Raw genomic sequence first — 19,602 nt, 5'->3', positions numbered from 1 at the left:
ACTCTTAGCCAACTGGTTGCCCAAGAGCTACCCCACATGCTCATTTGCTCCCGCTCCTTGCCACTCACTTGCAAAATCACAGAAACCAGGATTAGGGAATGGCTTCCAGGGCCATAGCAAAGGATTAGCTCAGTAACAAGATCCCCTCTTGATCCTAGTACTTAGGAGAGTGCTCTGCCCACAGAAGATACTCAAGGGTACTGATCATGGGAGGAGTTCCCCTTTACTGCTGCATCCTTGCCAGGACTGGGTTCCTGACCCCTCGAGGACACATTCTGTTTTTAGACTGGGCCCTGGTGTGAGCCATCCAGATAGTTTCTGCTACCCTGGGGTGCAGCTCCTTACTCCTTACAGTGGGCCATGGCCACCCCAAACCAGGATAAGTCAGAGCAAATATGGAGTCCAGCCAGCCTTTTACAGGCATTATTCAGGTCTTGATTCTGAATAATAGATTGACATGTTAGAAGGGTGCCTGGGTGGCTTAGTCAGTTGGGCGCCCAGCTTCGACTCAGGTCATGATCTCACAGTTTGTGAGTTTAAGCCCTGCATCGGGCTCTGAGCTGACAGCCCAGAGCCTGGAGCCTGCCTCAAATTCTGTGTCTCCCTCTTTCTCTGCTCTTCCCCTCCCATGCTCTGTCTCTCTCTGTCTCTCAAAAATAAATAAACATTTTAAAAAGTAAAAAAGTAAAAAAAATGTTAGAATTCAAGGTCTGTTTGAGATCATTGGTTGTGGAAATCAAAAAGCTTCAAGAAGGCTTATCCAGCAACAAATGAGTGAAATATGGGAAGGCAGACGGAATTGAAAGCGACTGAGACACTGGGTCAAAATGGTTCAATCAGGATGAGGCATGCAAGGTACCCAGGGTACAAAATTCAGTGAGGTGTTCGCCGTCTGGGTCCTGGAAATGCAGATCAGCATTTGCGTGATCTTTCCTCCTTACGTTTTGCACCTTAGAAGTCTTATTTGCCTTACATTAGCCTCAGTCATGAGTTTAATCAGAAAAGGCTTTTCTCCTCAACTAATAATCAACAACAAATGGGACTGATTCCACTCTGAAACATTAGGATACTGAAGGTGGCAGAACATATCACTTACCTTTGCCCTTTACGATGATCGTAACCTGGACTTTATTGTGATCCTCCACAAGGTTGTGCAGCTTCACTGATTGCTACCAATTCAAAGTGAACGTTTAATTATCAGATAGTCCATAACCCGAAAACCACATGATCTCAGTATAGTAAATACCATGCCTGCCATCACAGCTGAAACTGCTTTGGGCAAAGACTCAATCTACTTTTCTTTTTTAAATTTTTTAATGAATAAATTTATTTATTTTGGAGAAAGAGAGCAGGGGAGGGGCAGAGAGAGAGGGAGACGCAGAATCTGAAGCAGGCTCCAGGCTCTGAGCTCTCAGCACAGAGCCCAACTCGGGCTTAAACCCACAAACTATGAGACCATGACCTGAGCCAAAGTCAGGTGCTTAACCAACTCAGCTGCCCAGGCACCCCTCAAGCTCTACTTTTGATGCTTCTGCTTCCCTTCCCCAATCCCTACCTTAGCCAACCCCCAACTTATAACAACAAATATGCTAATTAGTTTAGTGCTATTTCAATTCCAGGAAGAATAATGCACAACCACTGCCCCCAATGACCAATGCTAAGGCTCCGATGCTGTATTTCTTAAGGGTGTACAAGGACATAAGAGAAGAACAATAAGACCAGGTTAGTTTCCCTTTTGGTACCTATTTCCCTGTCTATAAAACAACAAAAATGACTTTGATCTTTTCATTGTAAAATCTTGGGAATATTGGAGTTATGTTTTGATTTTACGTGGAATTTTATCTCCTCCTTTACAGACTGGTGGGTTTCCATATTTGGTCTGTCTGTAGACCAGAGCCATGATGCTCTACAACGCTCATGCTTTCAGTTAGGCATTATTCAGCCTAGTTAGCTCCCTTTTCCTCATCTGCAAGTGGAGATAATAACAATATCTGTTTTAGAGGGTTTTTAAAATTTAACCAATGCTTATCTTGGTTATCCCTATGGATAGTACTCATTACCATGGTAAGAGCTCAGCAAGGGCTAATGATTAATAAGAAAATTGTTGGGGAAAAAAGTTGTCTAATGCATCACCTGGGAAGATTCTCTTGGGATGGAATTCACTGAGATATGACCCTGTGCAAAGCGGAAGAAACAGAAGCAGCCTGGAGAAGTGGAGGCAGCATCTTCTGGGATAACTCAGGAGACAGGAAGGCAGAGGTGTTAGGGCAAGTTGTCTACACAGTTCCACACACTGACTGTAGGGGATGCCAGCGGCAGAGGCACCCTTGGAAGGCTCTGCCCCCTTTTGTATAGACAACTGTTACTTGGGTACTTCTAAGTAGAAGAGCTCTGAATACCATCAACAGTATTTAAAAATAACTTAGCCTAATTCAAGTATAAAACTTTCCCTTTTAGATGATAGAGTTAATTTTTTAAATGTTTATTTTTGAGAGACACAGAGAGACAGAGAGACAGTGGGAGCAGGGAAGGGGCAGAGAGAGAGGGAGACACAGAATCCAAAGCCAGCTCCAGGCTCTGAGCCATCAGTACAGAGCCCGATGTGGGGCTCAAACCCATGGACTGTGAGATCATGACCTGAGCCAAAGTTGGACACTTAACCGACTGAGCCACCCAAGTGCCCCTAGAGTAAATTATTTTTATCTGTCCTCTTGATGATTCTTAATGCAGCCAATGTCACCAGATAAGCATTACACACAATTAGGCAATTTCCTCTTAAGAGAATTTAATAACTTTGGTGTTATTTGGACAGTACAATTTATTGTTTACTTCAGTTGTTTCCAGAAGGCAACACTTCAATCATTTGGACCAATTGAGTGGAAGAAGTGGAACTGCTGTTTATTAGGTATGTAGCCATTGCCCTAACTTGACTTTCTGAGGCTTGCTTATTGGGGTGTCCATTATACTGATGGGTAATAGTGGGAAAGTCAGCCATGGTTCCTGGATTCATTCAGAATTCCTGAGTCACGGGTCAGGTTTACCCTCTAACCACGTACCCGTATATAAGAAATTTCACTTTATAAGTTACTTGTTTCCTCTCAACAAATGACATTGAATTGAATCATTTTCAAGCTCCTTCAAAACTCAACATGTTTGAAACTGATTTATTTTATATGCCAGAGATTTATTCAAAGCCCCCAAAACTTCATAGAAGAAATAATCCAGGGTTTATAAGTGGTTTACATTATTATTATTAGACAGTTTAAAACATTAAGCAACTACTATGTTCCAGGCACTGTTGTAAACACTTGGAATGTATTGCTTGTTGTTTTTTTTTTTTGGCCCTTAAAATAATCCTGTGATGAAAATGTTATTGTCTCCAATGTACATATAACAAAATAAAGCAACCAAAAAAGAAACCCCAAAACAAAACAGGGTCTTGAAAATGTTAAATTGTCTACAATCATTTACTTACTAAGTATGAAGATTGGCAGTCAAACCCCAGTTCATCTGACTCTAAAGCCTTTTCCATTGATGAATATTTTCTCCTCAAGTGCTTGAAAATAGCTTTTTTCCAAATTTAAGAAGATAAATAAGCTTCCTTATGAATTTCTTTAAGTTACTTTCTTGCTTAGCAGACTCTTTTAGTCACCGCCGTGAGAAATTCACCCTAGCTTTAAGAGGATGATAATCGACACATTTGGAAGTGGTGAAGTGTGAGTTCATAATGCTTGACTGTAACTCTCAAAAACCATTACGGCATCAAGCTGGATTTATTCATCAGGCTTAGCGTTCTGCAGAACCTGCCATGCTTCCGTGCCTTTGTTCAAGCTATAACCTGGAATGCTCACCCCGGCTTTCTGCTACCAAACCCTTCCTAATCCATCACATGAAACCCTGCTCAAATGTCACCTCCACTCCATAAGTCTCTAACATCCCCAGAAAGAATGCATCCTTCTGCACTCTGTGTTTCCGCCTGTATTCCTGTACTGATCACATTCCATTACAGCTGTTTTCTTGTCAGGTCTCCTGTGTGAGGCAGGTGGTTCAGAGTACTCATCTATGCGCCCCTGGAGTCGATCCCATAGTAGGCCTTCAGCAAATATTTATTTAATAGAACTGAATTATTTTACTCCTAGAAACACTGGAGAAGGATAATGTAAGCCTCCTCTCTGAGCTAATGTACCCAGAAACGCTACAAACACAGGTTTCTATGACAACCAACCAGCTAGGAGAAAGCAGGTGCTATGCTGCTTGCCGTGATTTGGAAGCTCGCTGCCTGATTTTCATTAGGCCCCCTCTGGTTTCTCCAGTCCCAGTTTAGTGGGACCAGGATCAGTTTCCAAGCCTAATTTGCATATTGTTATTATTCTGGCATCTGTTGCTGTGTGTCCTTGTGTTTGCTGTGGCTGGATTTCCTCCGGAGATAAGTAACAAGGGCACTAACTCCGGTGGCTTTTGAGCCCCGCTCAGTCATGGCTAAAGGCAATGCACTGTGGGTCAGACACTCAGCGCTATTTCTAGCAGTCGCCTGTGGAGCCCGCAGTGGAGTATGCAACACGGCTCAGTGTAAATACAATTGAGTGCCAACTAAATTTGCACTCCTACCTGCACCAAACTTGTTCGAAAGGGGCTGCCGCGGGTGTTCCTTGGGTTAGCCAAGATGACTCCCTCTTTACGGCGTGATTTGGGGCCACAGTAGATGCAGAAAGATAACTTATTCCACTCCTGCAAACACTTCCCCAAAGCCACTACTTCTTTAGCATGATTTGCAAATGGCAGTAGATGTTCCTTCCATTCCTAGCAAGCCCCTCTCCCAAATGTTTTCGTAATAAAATTATCAGTCATTTGCCGCAAGGAAACTCATAGGTCACTTTGAGATTTTGCTCAGTGGAACTGTGTGAAATACTTGATGTGGAATCAGGAAACCCAGGGCTAGGATCTGTAGCCACTGTTACCAAGCGAGTCGCTTCACCTCCCTGATCGTCCCCGTCCTTCCGTCTCAGGTGGCGGGAGGACACGCACAATCACAAATGTATCATTTTAGAGTCTTCTATGCCCCCATAAAAGCACATCTGTCACAGGCGGGGCGGGTGGAGCCCTTGCAAATTGTGCTAAAGAAATATTGATTGGCGAGGATTTGTGATTTAAACTGCAAAAATAGAGTTTCAGCAAACTGGTCCATTTTGTGCAATGTTATAAGATCCCTTAAAGTTTGGGTCACATGAGCTTTTGTTAACAAGCGTTAACTGCAGGGGTGCCTGGGTGGCTCAATCAGTTACAAGTCTGACTCTGGGTTTCCACTCAGGTTACGATCTCACGGTTTCATGGGTTCGAGCGCTACATCAAGCTCTTTCTTGATGGCTTGGGGTCTGCTTCGGATTCTTTCTCTCCCCCTACCCCTCTCTCTCTCTGCCCCTCCCCCACTGGCACTGTCTCTGTTTCTCTCAAAATAAATAAATAAAACTTAAACAAATGTTAACTGCTAATTAGATGAGCGCCTCCTTGATAAAGAAATCTTTTGCAGGACCGCCATCAAGTGAAGTTCCCACCTCAGACACTATTTTAAGCAAAGACATGTCAGGATTTTAAGATGTAGAACCTGAGTGTTTAAGATTCATTAAGGATTTTAAACTAATATTGAGAAAACTACAAATAAAAAGAACAGAGCATACTAACTTTTAGAAGAGGAGAACTTGAGAAGCAAAACAGGAAACCCAGAAACCCAGAAAAAGGAAAAGAGAAACATATTTGACTACACACATTTTAAGCTACCTGGCAAAAGTAAAGACCAAAAGAAACATGATGACTAAAAAATAAAACTTTTCCACATGTATGATGGATATAAAGAGAATAAACAGAAAAGAAAAAGCAAATATCTATTAGAGAAAAATGTATCTAATCTCACTAATAATTAGTGGAATATAAATTAAAACATCATTGGAACACAACTTTCTAAAAATATGTTAGACTGAAAAAATTTTAAACATCAATATATAACACCAAATCTGGCGAGGATCTGGAGAAATGGATACTCTTATATGATGCTGTTATTTTATTTGAAGAAAATAATCTCGCAGTGTCTGGTAACATCCAAAATAGATGCATCTTTTGATTCAGCAACATGGCTTTCGATTATTTTACTTAAAAAAATGCAAACACTAATATGTAGGGACACATCTATATTGTAGTTTTGTGTAATTCAGCATGCCTGTGGTGGCAAAAAATTGGAGAGGAAGCCCCCTACTTTCTCTAAGTAAAAGAATGGTTGAATAAATTATGATATATCATGGAATTTCACACCATTATTTTTAAACATGATCTAGAATTATTTATTTACTTGGTAGACGGCCATTATCTGTATTGTAAAGTGACAAATCCAGATTCATGTACAAAGTATGTTCCTGTTTTAATAAAACAAATTAATAAATACATAACTAAATCTCCATATAACCTTGTAGTCTTGTGCATCTTATAGAGTAGAAAGAGTGAAAATACGTTTAGCAGTTGATGACGTTACTAAATAAATAGATGTATTGGGGATCTCAGTGCTTGAATTTGTCCTTTGGTGGATTCTTCTGGAACAACAACTCTTAAGCTTTCAGAGTGCATAACAATCACCTGTTATGAAGCTGTGGAAAAGCACAGAGGCGCGTTGTTACCTTGGATATTTTGATTTAATAGGTCAGGAGCTTAGGAATCTTGAGTAATTCTCTCACTGAAACATTGCCCTCTAGAGTGTAAAATCAAACTTATTTTCTTTGTAGCCCTTCCCCGACTCTCACACAGGAATCTCTCTCTATTATTTTCTATTTCCTTAAAGACAGTTATACCTATGTTCCAAGTGAAAAAAAATAGACATTGTAAAGGAATTTTCAGAGAGACTGAAATTTGTCAGAAACGTGTCGATGGGAAATGTGTATTTAGTTCACGGGAACTATGTGGAAACATTCTAGGGGGCATAACATATCAAGTGGTAATACCACATTTATTTGGGACCTGTTGATTACAGGTAACAGAAATTGGTTAAACTGGTCTAGGCTGATGAGAGTTTGTGAAGATGCAGGACATCTCACTAACCTAAGGTGGGAAGTGAAGCTAGAGCTCCCAAGGGCTCCAAATGGAAACAGGAAATGCTATGAGAAGCAGGTTATTAGCGTTCTTTCTTGTGCTCGCTCGCTCTCTCTCTCTCTCTCTCTCTCTCTCTCTCTCCCCTCTCCTCTCCGTCTACCCCAGGCTACATATTGCTCACCTCTGTGTCTCACTGTGTATTTGGTTCAGTCTTTCTCTGTGCAAGTCTTTTCTCTGCTTGTTCACACACAGGGATCAAGGGTTGTCACCCTGGACCTAGCATCATTTCTCAGATCACATTTCTGACAGAGTAGGACAGACAGCTTCAAGCTCTTATGCTTGGATCCCAGGCAAAAAGAATATTGGCATCATTCCTGCTGATGGAATGGCTCCCACTGAGTCAAGTACCCCCTGTTCCAACTATGTGTGCCTGTGGAAAGAGAGAGCCACCTAGAACAGGCTAGTTGCAGGCCACCAGAACTCCATGCACACTCAGTTATCAGAGGAGGGGGGCTGCAGTGCTTGCCCCAAAATTTGTGTACTTAATTTCAAGCCTGTTTGGGAATAGGAGGTTGGAGAGAGTAACCCAAGTTCATGGTTTGAGGCTCCAGTAAAGTCCACTGTACTTTATGTCTTCAGGTTCTATGAGCTACTGGTACATATTTCTAATACATATCCCTTTGATGAGGAGGATAGTTTAAACAAGTTTCTATTCTTTAGACACATTCTGACGTAAGTAGTTTAGGACTAAACTAAAGTCCAATTGGACACTAATAGGGTCCAATAGGAGTTGACGCCAATTTGCAGCACATGCTCTTAGATTTCCAGTGGCCAGAAAACTTCTTACTAGTGTTCTAAAGTTTTCAAGGGCTTTTTTTTTCCCCATTCCTTATCGGTGGCCCTGCCAAAATGATAGAATCCCAAAATGGTAAGATCTAAAAAGTAAAGTATAATGCCCACCATGTATAGCTGAGGAAAGTGAGCCCAAGGAAAATAGAGTCCCGAGACTCATAGGAGTGGGCCAGTGGTCGTTAGCAGCCCTATTCCGATGGTCCCATGCTGCTTCCAATGGTCCCATGATTGCTCCTGTCAATCTCTGAACCCCCTCCTCCTCTCATCTGTCCATTGCCAACTTTCCCCAACTTGTAATAATAAAAACAGCAACAGCAATATCAATGATAACAAGAACTAATACTTAGTGAATACCTACTGTATACCAGGAATGTAAGTATTCAAACTGATTGTTTCATTTAATTCTCTCAACTCTAACATCAATACACACTCACAGCCCCCCCCCCACACCTCTTACAGATGAGGAAACTGATTATAATAGCACCGAGTAACACAAGTAAGAGAGGTAAGGGGGAGGTTTTTAATTTGATTAGATAAGATCTCTCTGCCAAAAGTCCTCAGAGAGTTCTAAATTTCTCCTAAGAGCATTTCGACGGTTTATGATGATATATCCGGGTGACTTACACAGAAAACCCGGATGTCTCCTCAGTGGAAGGTAGGACATGGGGGAAGGGCTGTACCCACTGATGTTTGACTTAAACCAGAAAGTGTGCGAATAGCTTGCAGGTATCAAATCAGATATTCTATAAAGGAAAGATTCTGAAAACCCAGAAAATAGAAGTTCTATTTGTGGGCTTCACATTACATACCTTTATCAAACGAGTAAGGAAAAAGCTTAGGACACTCTAGTTTCCTATTGCAACTTGACAGAATAGTCAGATCTTTATTGTCCTGATGTCTATTTTCATGCTTTTGCTCAAATACTCAGAGTTCACCAGAAAGACAGTGACTCTCCTCCCAGGCCTTGGGAGCCCGGCAGAAAGGATTTACCACCATCAAAGGCAGGTTACTGGTCACTCCTAATGTTTTTGTGATTTAAATTAGTTTGTGAAAAAACACACTAGGTACTCATTTTTTAAAAAGATAAAAAACCAGAAACAAACAAAACAACGCCCTTGGAGCCTTCACTCTCTAGATCAAAGTATCTCCATTCAGTTAACTTTTCATTTTTAGAGCATGTTTTCTAACTCTTTACATACCTATTGCCTTTCTTTCATTTCTCATTAAACACTTTATCACTCAAAATTTGTAGGATCTAAAACCAGACAAAGAGCCAATATTAGACTTAATATTGTTGAGTGACTGAAATAGAATAGGAATGAAAGGTCCCTTTCAGTTAGGCCTGTGTAAAGGGCCCACATCTGCCTTTCGGACTTGTGCCCAGAGCTCACTCTGTGGACATTGAGAATTCACCTCTCTTTGCAGCACTTGTGTTTGACTTTCATCCTCAGCTGTGACACTACTTTGGGAAGGGCCTTATGCTAAGGAAATATTGCACATGTCGTAGAATTACATTTTATAAGGAGCCAGAAGCTCTGACCCTGTCACAAACCCACACCCTGATCTGAACCAAGCTCCCTGGATCTTGGTGTTTTTTCCCCTGGAGATGAAGGATGAAGTTTGAGACAGATGGTTTCAACAGTTCCGCAGAGTTGGCAGGTTGACACAGCGCACCGCACTGAGGCCCAGCCCCCAACCCCATGTCTACAAAGCTCATTCCACAGTCAAGTGCTCAAAAACATGCAACAAATATGGTGACATATCTTTTTGGAGCTGCCTCTTGATTCAGTCTGATGACTCTTAAGCAAAGTAGCAAAACATTTTCTAGAAAGGTGCTGGGGGGAGCGGAGACTTGCAGGGACTGTGGAGATATAAGTAAGATTCAGGAAAATTCGATTTCAGAATGCACTGCTGTATCATTTTGAAGGCTGGTTATTTTGAGGCATTCAGATGGTGGCTCGGTCAGTTGTGCATCTGACTCTTGATTTCAGCTCAGGTCAGGATCTAGCATTTCATGAGATCAAGCCCCATGTTGGTTGTCAGTGTAGAGCCTGATTGGGATTTTCTATCTCTGTCTCTCTCTCTGCCCCTCCCCAGCTCACACTCACATGCGCACGCTCTCTCTCTCTCTCAAAATAAATAAATAAACTTAAAAAAAGAGGACTAATTATTTTTAAAAAGCAAGACTTTAAATAGCTATAAGATGAACAAAGATTGAAAGATGCTGTCATCATTAGTCTGTCACAGCATTCTTCCCCACCATACTCAGACACAACATCAGGTCCTTTGGAACATTGTATACAGGTCAGCCTTCAGTCGATAATCCGAGTTTGCAAAGATATTCATGTCTACCTGCTATTTCTGAAGCTCTCCTCATGAGATCTCACATTTAGTAAGCCCTTGTTTTTTTGCTTTATGACTTAAGTTTCACTTAAGCTATTTCTTGCTGCCAGTGGAAATTCCATAGGTTTTGCTTCTTGTACACCATAAGCTAAATAGCATCCAACTGTGATTTTAGCTCTTACCTGTCGCAAATCATACACGCTTAAGACAATGGAGATAATAGACAAGATGATGATGGCCACAGAGTATTCTATGTAACCTTGAGACAGCCACAAAGTTAGGGTAAAAGCTTGGAACATGTAGAATGGATTTAAAACCTGCAAGTACAAAAACAGCATTTGAGTCACTTGCATGGATCATGTTATTTCAAAGAAACTGTAGAAACAAAGAAATGGAAAAGCATTATGGATTGGAAGAGCAAATATTGTTAAAATATCTAAACTACCCAAAGCAATCTACACATCCAATGCAATCCTGCCAAAACACCACCAGCATTTTTCACAGAATTAGAACAAACAATTCTAAAATATGTATGGAACCACAAAAAACCCTGAGAACCAAAGTAATGTTGAAAAAGAAAAGCAAAACAGAAGGTCGTAATTCCAGACATCAAGCTATATTTCAAAGCTGCAATCATCAAGACAGTATGGTACTGGCACAAAAGCAGACACATAGATCAATGGAACAGAACAGATAACAGAGAAATGGACCCACAACTATATAGTCAACTATTTTTCAACAAAGCAGGAAGACAATCCAGTGGAAGAAAGACAATCTTTCCAACAAACGGTGTTGGGAAAATTGGATGGCAACAAGCAAAAGAATGAAACTGGACCACATTCTTACACCATACACAAAAATTAATTCGAAATGAATAAAAGGCCTAAATGTGAGACAGGAAACCATCAAAATGCTAGAGGAGAACACAGGCAGCAATGTCTTTGATCTTGGCCATAGCAACTTCTTACTAGATACATCTTCAGAGGCAAGGGAAACAAAAGCAAAAATGAACTATTGGTGCTTCATAAAGAAAAAAAGGTTCTGCACAGAGAAGGAAATAATCAACAAAACTAAAAGGCACCCTAAAGAACGGGGAAAGATATTTGCAAATGACATATAGGACAAAGGGGTAGTATCCAAAATCTGTCAAGAACTTATCAAACTCAACACAGCAAAAATAAATAATTCAGTGAAGAAATGGGCAGAAGATATGAACAGACATTTCTCCAAAGAAAGCATTCAAATGGATAACAGACACATGAAAAAGTGCTCAACATCACTCATCATCGGGGAAATACAAATCAAAACCACTGCAGATACCATATACCACCTCACACCTGTCAGAATGACTAAAATTAACACCTCAGGAAACAACAGAAGCTGGCAAGGATGCAGAGAAAAGGGAACCCTCTTACACTGTTGGTGGGAATGCAAACTGGTACAGCCAAAATGTCCACTGACTGATAAATGGATAAAGAAGATGTGGAGTGTATGTATATAATGCAACATTACTCAGCCATCAAAAAAGAATGAAATCTTGCCACTTGCAACAACGTGAATACAACTAGCAGGTATTATGCTAACTGAAATAAGTCAGTCAGAGAAAGACAAATACCATATGATTTCACTCATGTGTGGAATTTAAGAAAGAAAATAGATGAACAGGAGAAGAGAAGGAAATATATTATAAGATCAGAGAGGGAGTCAAACTGTGAGTGACTTTTCATTATAGAGAACAAACTGAAGGTTGATGGAGGGACGTAAATGAGGGGATGGGTTGAGTGGGTGATGGGCATCAAGGAGGTCACTTGTGATGAGCACTGACTGTTATATGTAAATGATGAATCACTATACTCTACTTCTGAAACCAATTCTGCACTACATGTTAACTAACTTGAATTTAAATAAAATCTTGGAAGGAAAAAAATGTAATGTCATTTCTTTATCATTTTTTTATCACTTTTTATGACACACAATGATCTCTAATATTTAGGAATTCACTTAGAACTCAATTTCAGTGGAGTCAGTGTCAAGCACATAGAATGTGATATGGTGGAAGCAAAATTATCTTAAGCACTCAGAGCCTGGCCATAAATTGATTATTTTCATTTATTTTGAATTTTGGAAAATATTTTATCAATATCAAAATCTAACAATTTACCTTTCTAAACACTATTTACCCATAATGGAGAACCATGATTCAGTCTCTTAAAACAAACTTCAACTTTGACAATTTTTATTGCAGTTTCTTCTTTACATAATCACATGCAGCAGATTTGGTCAAGGTGTGGGATGAGAATGGAAGACTGCGCTTTTGTCCACATCATTGAAAAATAACATATTCTTTACATCAGAGGTTTTAGCAAGACTCTCTGAGAGTCGGGCATGTCAGCCTGGGGCCCTCCCTTGAACGGGGTGGGGGGATCTTCTTACCCAAAGCTGCAGTGAAATCCATGGAAGAATGTATCACCACCCCAAAGCTGGCCATCTGGGCACATATGTTTTGGTATCCTTATTATTCCTTTAACTTTTTTTATTCCCTCAAGTGCCCCATTTTGGTCCTGTTGACCAAACGATAGCAGAGAGGACAAACCTGAGGAAGTAGATATGATCAGATGATGTATACACAGAGCGTGAATGAAAAAACCCATCTGACCAAAACAAGGATTATTTTCCTGGTGAAGTGCTCTTTATGATGATTATGGATTAGATGAAATATTACCTAAAACCAGAGCCACTCTTTCTTACCTCTACTTTCTATAATTCTCTAATATATTAAATAAACTTTTACTTTAGACCTTACAATGAACTGATACCCAGTTAGTAAGTTAATAGACTGAATGTTAAGAGTTTCTGAAACCCTTGGGTGTATTTTGTACATTAACAAAGGTTTTTTGTTGTTGTTGTTCCTTAATGTTATTATTTCCATTGCAACATGCTTTTCTTACAAATTATAGCTCTTCTGTTTGCTTGGCATAAAATGCTTTAATTGTAGATTATGCACTGATGATAATACGATTTTGAGTTTATATAAACTCAGTAGAAAAGTGGTTAAATACTTCCTGTATAAGAAACAACACCATCATAATTAATTCAACTCCTTTATTCAATATTATTTTGAAACCAAACTACGAAGTAGTATTATTAGGAGAAAATAAGACCACTCCTTTCAAAATAACCAAATTGACACCTGGGAGAATCTTTGACAATCTGAAAATGTATTTGAATAAGAAGTTCAAGAAGCAGGCTACTTTTTGATAGTGGAGGAAACTGCATATGTGGGGGCATGAGCTACATGGGAAACCTCAGTACCTTCAAATCAATTTTTCTGTGAACTGAAGACTGCTCTAAATAAAAGTCTAATAAAAATTATTTTTAAAATGTGACCATGCTATACAAACAAAATGACCTGTGTTGTGAATAAGAAACAGACTAGAAATGTGCAGCATGGAGCAGAGGTCAGCACAGTCAGCTCCCTGGCCTCCACGTAAGACTGGAGCGTGGTGGCTAGGAGCTCATGCTACAGGGAATATGGTGGACAGTGCTCCACAAGTGACAGGGGACAGAACAGCCTTGCTCTCCTGCCCAGGAGCAGAGGCCATGAAGAGTCACAACCAGCAGCTGTTCACTGACAGAGGGTAGAATAAGAAAGACCAGAGTTCATGGTGCCACTGTGAACTTGGCCAAACCCCAGCTGGCTCAAGGCCTGCGTCTACTAGATCCTGGGGAACAGAGCCCCAACCCCTAGGAGTTGGTTCTGAACTGGGGGCCCTGGGGACCACCAAGAGACAAACTCAGAGCCATCCAACAGGGACAGTGGACACAGAGAAAAAGAGAGAAATGGAGGCAGGGAAAGTCCCACTTGAGGACAGCTCACCACCAGACCCTTCATCACCACCACTAATAATAATAATAATTTCAAGGCACACAAAGAAAATATTCTAAAAAATAAATAAATCCACTAACAAAGAAAGAAGTTATTCTCAAGAAAATTGACATAATAAAGTAACCAGAGACAGACTAAAACTAATATTTTTTAAATCATCAAAAAGATCACAGGAGTAATAACATTACCCCACCACCACCATTACAACCACTATCAAAAATTTAAGAAAACAAAATAAAACACACAGAAAATTATGAAACAAATCTGTCTCTCGTACTGAGAAGGGAGTTTTAAAAGAGGATTTTAATTCAAAACAAGTGGTTGTTAAAAAGGACCAGTTAGAAATCCTGGAATAAGAAATATTATATTTACTGAAATATATGTTTTTTAAAAAACATAGATTAAAGACAGCAGGGAATAACAAAACGAAGTTATATGAAACATAGATTTTGTTCATATCAAAGTATCCAGATGTTGCCTAAAATTCCCCTGAATACCAGGAAATAAAGAATATCGGACAAAAAAATTTTTTTCAAAGATAGATGAAAACAATTAATTACCTGTTTAATAAGCAGCTTCCATATGGGCTGGATTTCTACTTCAATGGCATTGGGCCCACACACTAACCTTCTGTAAGAAATTGATCACCAATTAAGCGTCAAATCTAAAACCTCACTGATAAATGAGTACAAGCCAAACTAAGCAAAAGTCACTTCTCAACCATTAAGGCTTTTTGTGCCTTTAATTAAAAAATATTAATGTGTATATAAATGGAGTTAGAAAGGCATTGTGAGTCATTTTATAAATAATTTAATTGCATTCTAAGAATAGCCAACAAGATACAGATGTGACAATGATCTTAGAATTCTCAGGCATTCTAGATTGCTTTTGATATTAGAGATTATATTCATCTTACCTTTGTCTCTTCAGCACCTAGTACATGAAAATAAATACGTGAATGAATGAGCCAACAAACTGGAAGGTGATATATGGTCTTCACATCTAACACTTTGCTAATCCACACATGAGTGCATTCCAGTAAGAAGCCCTCATGTTGTATAGCATTTCACAATTCTGTGAGAACAGAGTTCTCACACTGATTCTCTCATTTGATTGTAGCAATAGTCTAAAGGAAAGGGCTAATATCCCCCATCTTGCCAATGGGAAAAACTATTCATTGTGTGTGTTCTGCCAAAAGTACCCATATCTAGTATTAATGCGACAATGCAACTTTTAAGCAGAGATGACTGTCAGAAACAGCACTTAGTTTTTTATATGTATCATATCCTGTAATCATCACATAACCTCTAATATTTTTCTTTTTTTTTAATTTATTTTTGAGAGACAGAGAGTGCGAGCAGGGGAGGGTCAGAGAGAGAGGGAGATACAGAATCTGAAGCAGGCTCCAGGCTCTGAGCTGTCAGCACAGAGCTCGATGCGGAGCTTGAACCCACAAACCATGAGATCATGACCTGAGCCGAAGTCGGACGCTTAAGCGACTGAGCCACCCAGGGGCCCCTACCTCTGATATTTCATATTGTCACCTTTATTATAAAGAAAACTGAAGTTCAGATAAACTCAGTAACTCTCCCAGAGCCGCAGAGCAAGAAAGGAGCAGGTCCAGGCATCACACCCTGGTCACCACAACTCCACCTTACACTGCATGAGCACTGATAGTGCAATGTGCACGATGGGTCCTTGATCTAAGGTGTAACAGCTCAGCCCAAGTTTGTCTGATTTTCAAGCCGTGCCTTTCCTAGTACAATTATTTGCAGGGGTCCAAGAGGACTCAAACCAGAGTCTTCTGATCTCATGTGTGAACATTCTGACGTACAGAGATGCTGGAAGACAGGGAGGTCAAACAGCATGTGCTGCTGGGTTTGCTGCCTGTCACTGATTCCTTTCTTCTGGTACTCACAGGCATGCTTTTATCCCCCCAGTGGGTGACAAATGTTGAAAATTAAGTTTGACCCTGCAAACAACCAAGCCGATGGGGAATATCTCTTCCAAGCTCCACATTCAATGATGTCACATTGGTGGCTTGAAATCACAATAGTTGTTGCATTCCCATGATAGAATGTGACAGACTCTACCCATCAAAGCTTTTCTTCTTCCAGAGGCCTGAGGGGGCTGGTGTGGGCTGCCAGTTAAGAGCTGGCTGGGGGCCAGCTTCACTACCAGACATTATCCCTTCCACTTCCAGGAGGGTAAACAAGTCAGGGCACTAAGTGGAAAGAAGATGAGGAGGTGCACAATTTAAAGACTGTCCTTATGAGAAGCCTATTGGATGGATGGGGGTGAGGTGGGCATGGTTTTTCCCTGTTTCCAGGAGATAAGAGAATCGCTTCAAGTCTCTAGGAAGCTGTCTAGGACAGGCAGCGAGATAGAAAGTGGCATCCAGTTCATGAATGAGTGAAGATAGGTGCGGGGAACCTCCTGGAACATTTTTCTTCCTAAGGCCTTCTGAAAATGTCTCTTCAGGCTAAGGTTATCTCTCTCAATGTCCTGATTTGCTTTTTTGCTACTGAAAAGGTGACTACATAAATGTGTCCATTTTTCTCTCTTTGCCTGGCTCCTTCCTTTACTTCTCATGTTGTGTCCTTGCTTTCTATGAAGACAAGCTCGTTTCCATTTAGGAAATTAATCAGATATCACTCAACCAACCAATCAATCACATTTGAGTTTTGAAAACCACCCCTAGTTTTACATTAAAAAATGAGGGGTGTGGCAGTATTTCACATTCTACCCACTCTCTTTACTGTCCACCTAGAAATAGAAAAACCCATAAGTAGAACCTGCCTGTATATTTATAAGTAGATTATCTCCTCTATTCTTCATATTTGGGAAACTAAACTCTTTGTCTTGCTCATTACATGATCAAGTTCTTTACTCTGTGGACCAGATTTAAATTTAGTTATGTATGATATTTATTAAAGCTTGGCACTTGATAAATAAAGACAAAAGTGAGGTAGCTACGGTGATGGGCAATCTCTCCTGTGGAAATGGTGTTCTAGGCAAGTATATTTGCATTAATCAACTACACTTCCTACTTAGATCAATCCTTTACATGTCTGGTGCTTAATGCTATTAAACCAGTACGTTCTTAACGACTTTGACAATATTTTGTGTTTCAGTGTATTAAGCATTGCATCTGAAATCTTATATAATGATACTATTTCTAAGGCATCTTGCAAACATTGTCAGAGTCTAGATGCCTTGTTCATTTTTCATCATTTTTCATCCAGCAAGAGGAAAAGTTTAAAAACAACAGATCGGTAATTTTCAGAGTTGGTGTGCATATGAATCGCGGGGGGCGGGGGGGCTTGCTAAAAATGTGGTTTCTGCTCTCACCACTACCCTTAGTTTCTTCCTACTAAATAAAATTTATGGGAGTGGAGCTCAAGAACCTGTATTTTATGTACCAGATTGCTTTTTAGCTGGAGAATTTGCATTTCTGATAGACTCTGAGGAAGGTCAGGCATGATATGTTCTGAAAATGGGCAAGAAATAAAGGTAATTATTAGGCTTCTGGGGAAGGCTTGCAGTGGTTTACTTTCAGACTCACCAGGATTCACCATTTCAAATTACAGATGAGGGAAGCAGAGACTCAAAATCATTGTGGGTCAATGAGTAGCATAAGCATTTCTACGCTACTATTACACTATTATGTCCTAATCTATGTGCATTTATAGATATCATTCTCACAATTGTACTGCTACTCTTTGACTCTCTTTCCCAATAGTGAATGTCTCTGGGGCAGTGATTAAGCCTTATTTATCCCTAGATCTGTAGTGCCTTGCAAAGTGCTTGGCATAGTAAAGGCATTTGGTCAATACATTAATGAATCAATGCATTCATTCATTCATTCCACAAAAGTCTATTGAGCTCCCACCATGAATCAGGCACTGTTCTAAGTGCCATAAATATAGTGGTGAAGGACACAACTACCTGAGCAAACAAAATCCTTGTCTCCAGGCTGTTTCTTAATAGGAAAATTAATCAATATTATCTTTCTGTCTCTCCAAGGATTTGGAGGATGACGAGTCAGATGTCTATGAAATGACTCAAGACTTTTGGAGGAAAGAACAAAAAAGACAACACAGAGGAGACTTTCACAGTCCTGAAGGAAAAGATCAAATGTTATTTGTTTGCACTGTTCTTCTTTTGGGCTTCTCTTTTTAATAAGTTTGCCCATGATGAAAGCAACCTAAAATATGTCTTAGTTGCTCATAAATAAACCAGAATTAAATGAAGCTGATGAAGCATTATGCCAACACTTCACTGACCACAGGGCATTTGGTATTTCAATTTCTGTTGGCAGAGTTTACTCTCAGAGAGCATCACAAACCCTACCTGACCTCTTGCTCTTCGCTGGTCAGGCCCAGTCCAAATGTGTGGTGGATGTCATAGCAAGAGTTGCTGTCTTCCAGCAGCCTACGATGTGGTCGGGACAGGAAGCATACCTTAGTTCGTGGCACTCAACAAACACGTGTTCCTCCCTTAATATCCTGATGAATGCTGAGAAACAGAAACTTACCCGACTTTCTGAAATCTCTTCTCCAAGTAGTCCCAGACATACCTGATTTTCTGCACTTGGATACATCGCAGCTGCAATTACAAATGTGATAGAATAGGTGTCATTCACAAAGGAAAGCCCGTCAGGGGAGGTGAGGGCTCCTTAGTATGGGTCCCCAACGCAGCTCTCTTTTCCCTTGATACATAGCTGTAATTCCCAGCCCAGCAGCGTGACATTCAGAACTTTCATCCAATATTTGCATTTGTCCTTTTTAGCAAAGATGAGCTATAACATTGCACTCAAAGTTACCTACTTTTAATTCTGGCTTCAGTACAGCATGGTTAATGACAGAGTGTCGGTCAGCCACCAGGGGCTCCTCTGGGTTCTTGCTTATAGGACACTTCAGTGTAGCTAAGTAGAGGCATATAACCTTCTTCCTCATGTATCTTTTGAATTCATCCTAGAGAAGACAACGCAGCCCATGAAATATTTATTTAATAAGACACTCGATCAATCAGACCAGGGATTCCCAAAGCTTAGGCTACAGACAAGAGCATTAGCAGTAGGTTGGAACTTGCTAAAAATGCAAATTCTAAGCCCCACCACAAGCCTGCTGAATCAGAAATTCTGGGGTGAGGTCAGCAGTCTGTTTTAAGGAGCCCTCCAAGTAATTCGAGAACCACTGTACTAGAGAATAAAGAGAAAGACACACTTTACAGGAAAGTTTTTTTTATGAAGAAAACAGTTTCTGGCTATCTTAAAATGACAGGTGTTTAAAATATCTACTTCCCCCCAAAATATGTATTCTGAAAAAACCGAACTCCCCTTCCTGTGTTATGTCTTTAAGAGTTATAACACTGAGAGCCACAACTCAGGTAATGGCTAAGGGCACTGATAATTAACCTGGCGCAGTAGAAGTTTCCCCAGAGTGACA

General features: G+C 40.2%; 1 protein-coding gene and 1 long non-coding RNA gene across 3 annotated transcripts in view; one reads left to right on the top strand and one right to left on the bottom strand.

Annotated features, from left to right (window-relative positions):
• The window catches only part of ATP13A5 (ATPase 13A5), a 91,388-nt gene that overhangs the window by 63,644 nt on the left and 8,142 nt on the right, over nt 1-19,602 (bottom strand). The window contains exons 4-9 of the mRNA XM_029938731.1: nt 18,982-19,128; nt 18,690-18,760; nt 18,506-18,586; nt 14,713-14,782; nt 10,449-10,583; nt 1,097-1,169 (exon numbers count right to left, since the gene is read on the bottom strand). Of these exons, the coding sequence (XP_029794591.1) occupies nt 1,097-1,169; nt 10,449-10,583; nt 14,713-14,782; nt 18,506-18,586; nt 18,690-18,760; nt 18,982-19,128 (577 nt within the window). The remainder of the gene's footprint in view (nt 1-1,096; nt 1,170-10,448; nt 10,584-14,712; nt 14,783-18,505; nt 18,587-18,689; nt 18,761-18,981; nt 19,129-19,602) is intronic.
• On the top strand, nt 16,279-18,405 carry LOC115291881. Of its 2 annotated transcripts, none has more exons than XR_003908706.1 (2): nt 16,279-16,454; nt 18,179-18,405. It is a non-coding gene; the product is annotated as an uncharacterized LOC115291881 (long non-coding RNA). The 2 variants fall into 2 exon arrangements; XR_003908705.1 differs by having other exon boundaries at nt 16,279-16,684.

The sequence above is a fragment of the Suricata suricatta genome, chromosome 5 (genome assembly GCF_006229205.1).
Source record: "Suricata suricatta isolate VVHF042 chromosome 5, meerkat_22Aug2017_6uvM2_HiC, whole genome shotgun sequence".
Lineage (NCBI taxonomy): Eukaryota > Metazoa > Chordata > Mammalia > Carnivora > Herpestidae > Suricata > Suricata suricatta.
Note: the sequence above shows the minus strand (reverse complement) of the source record. Positions and strands in the feature narration are given on the sequence as shown.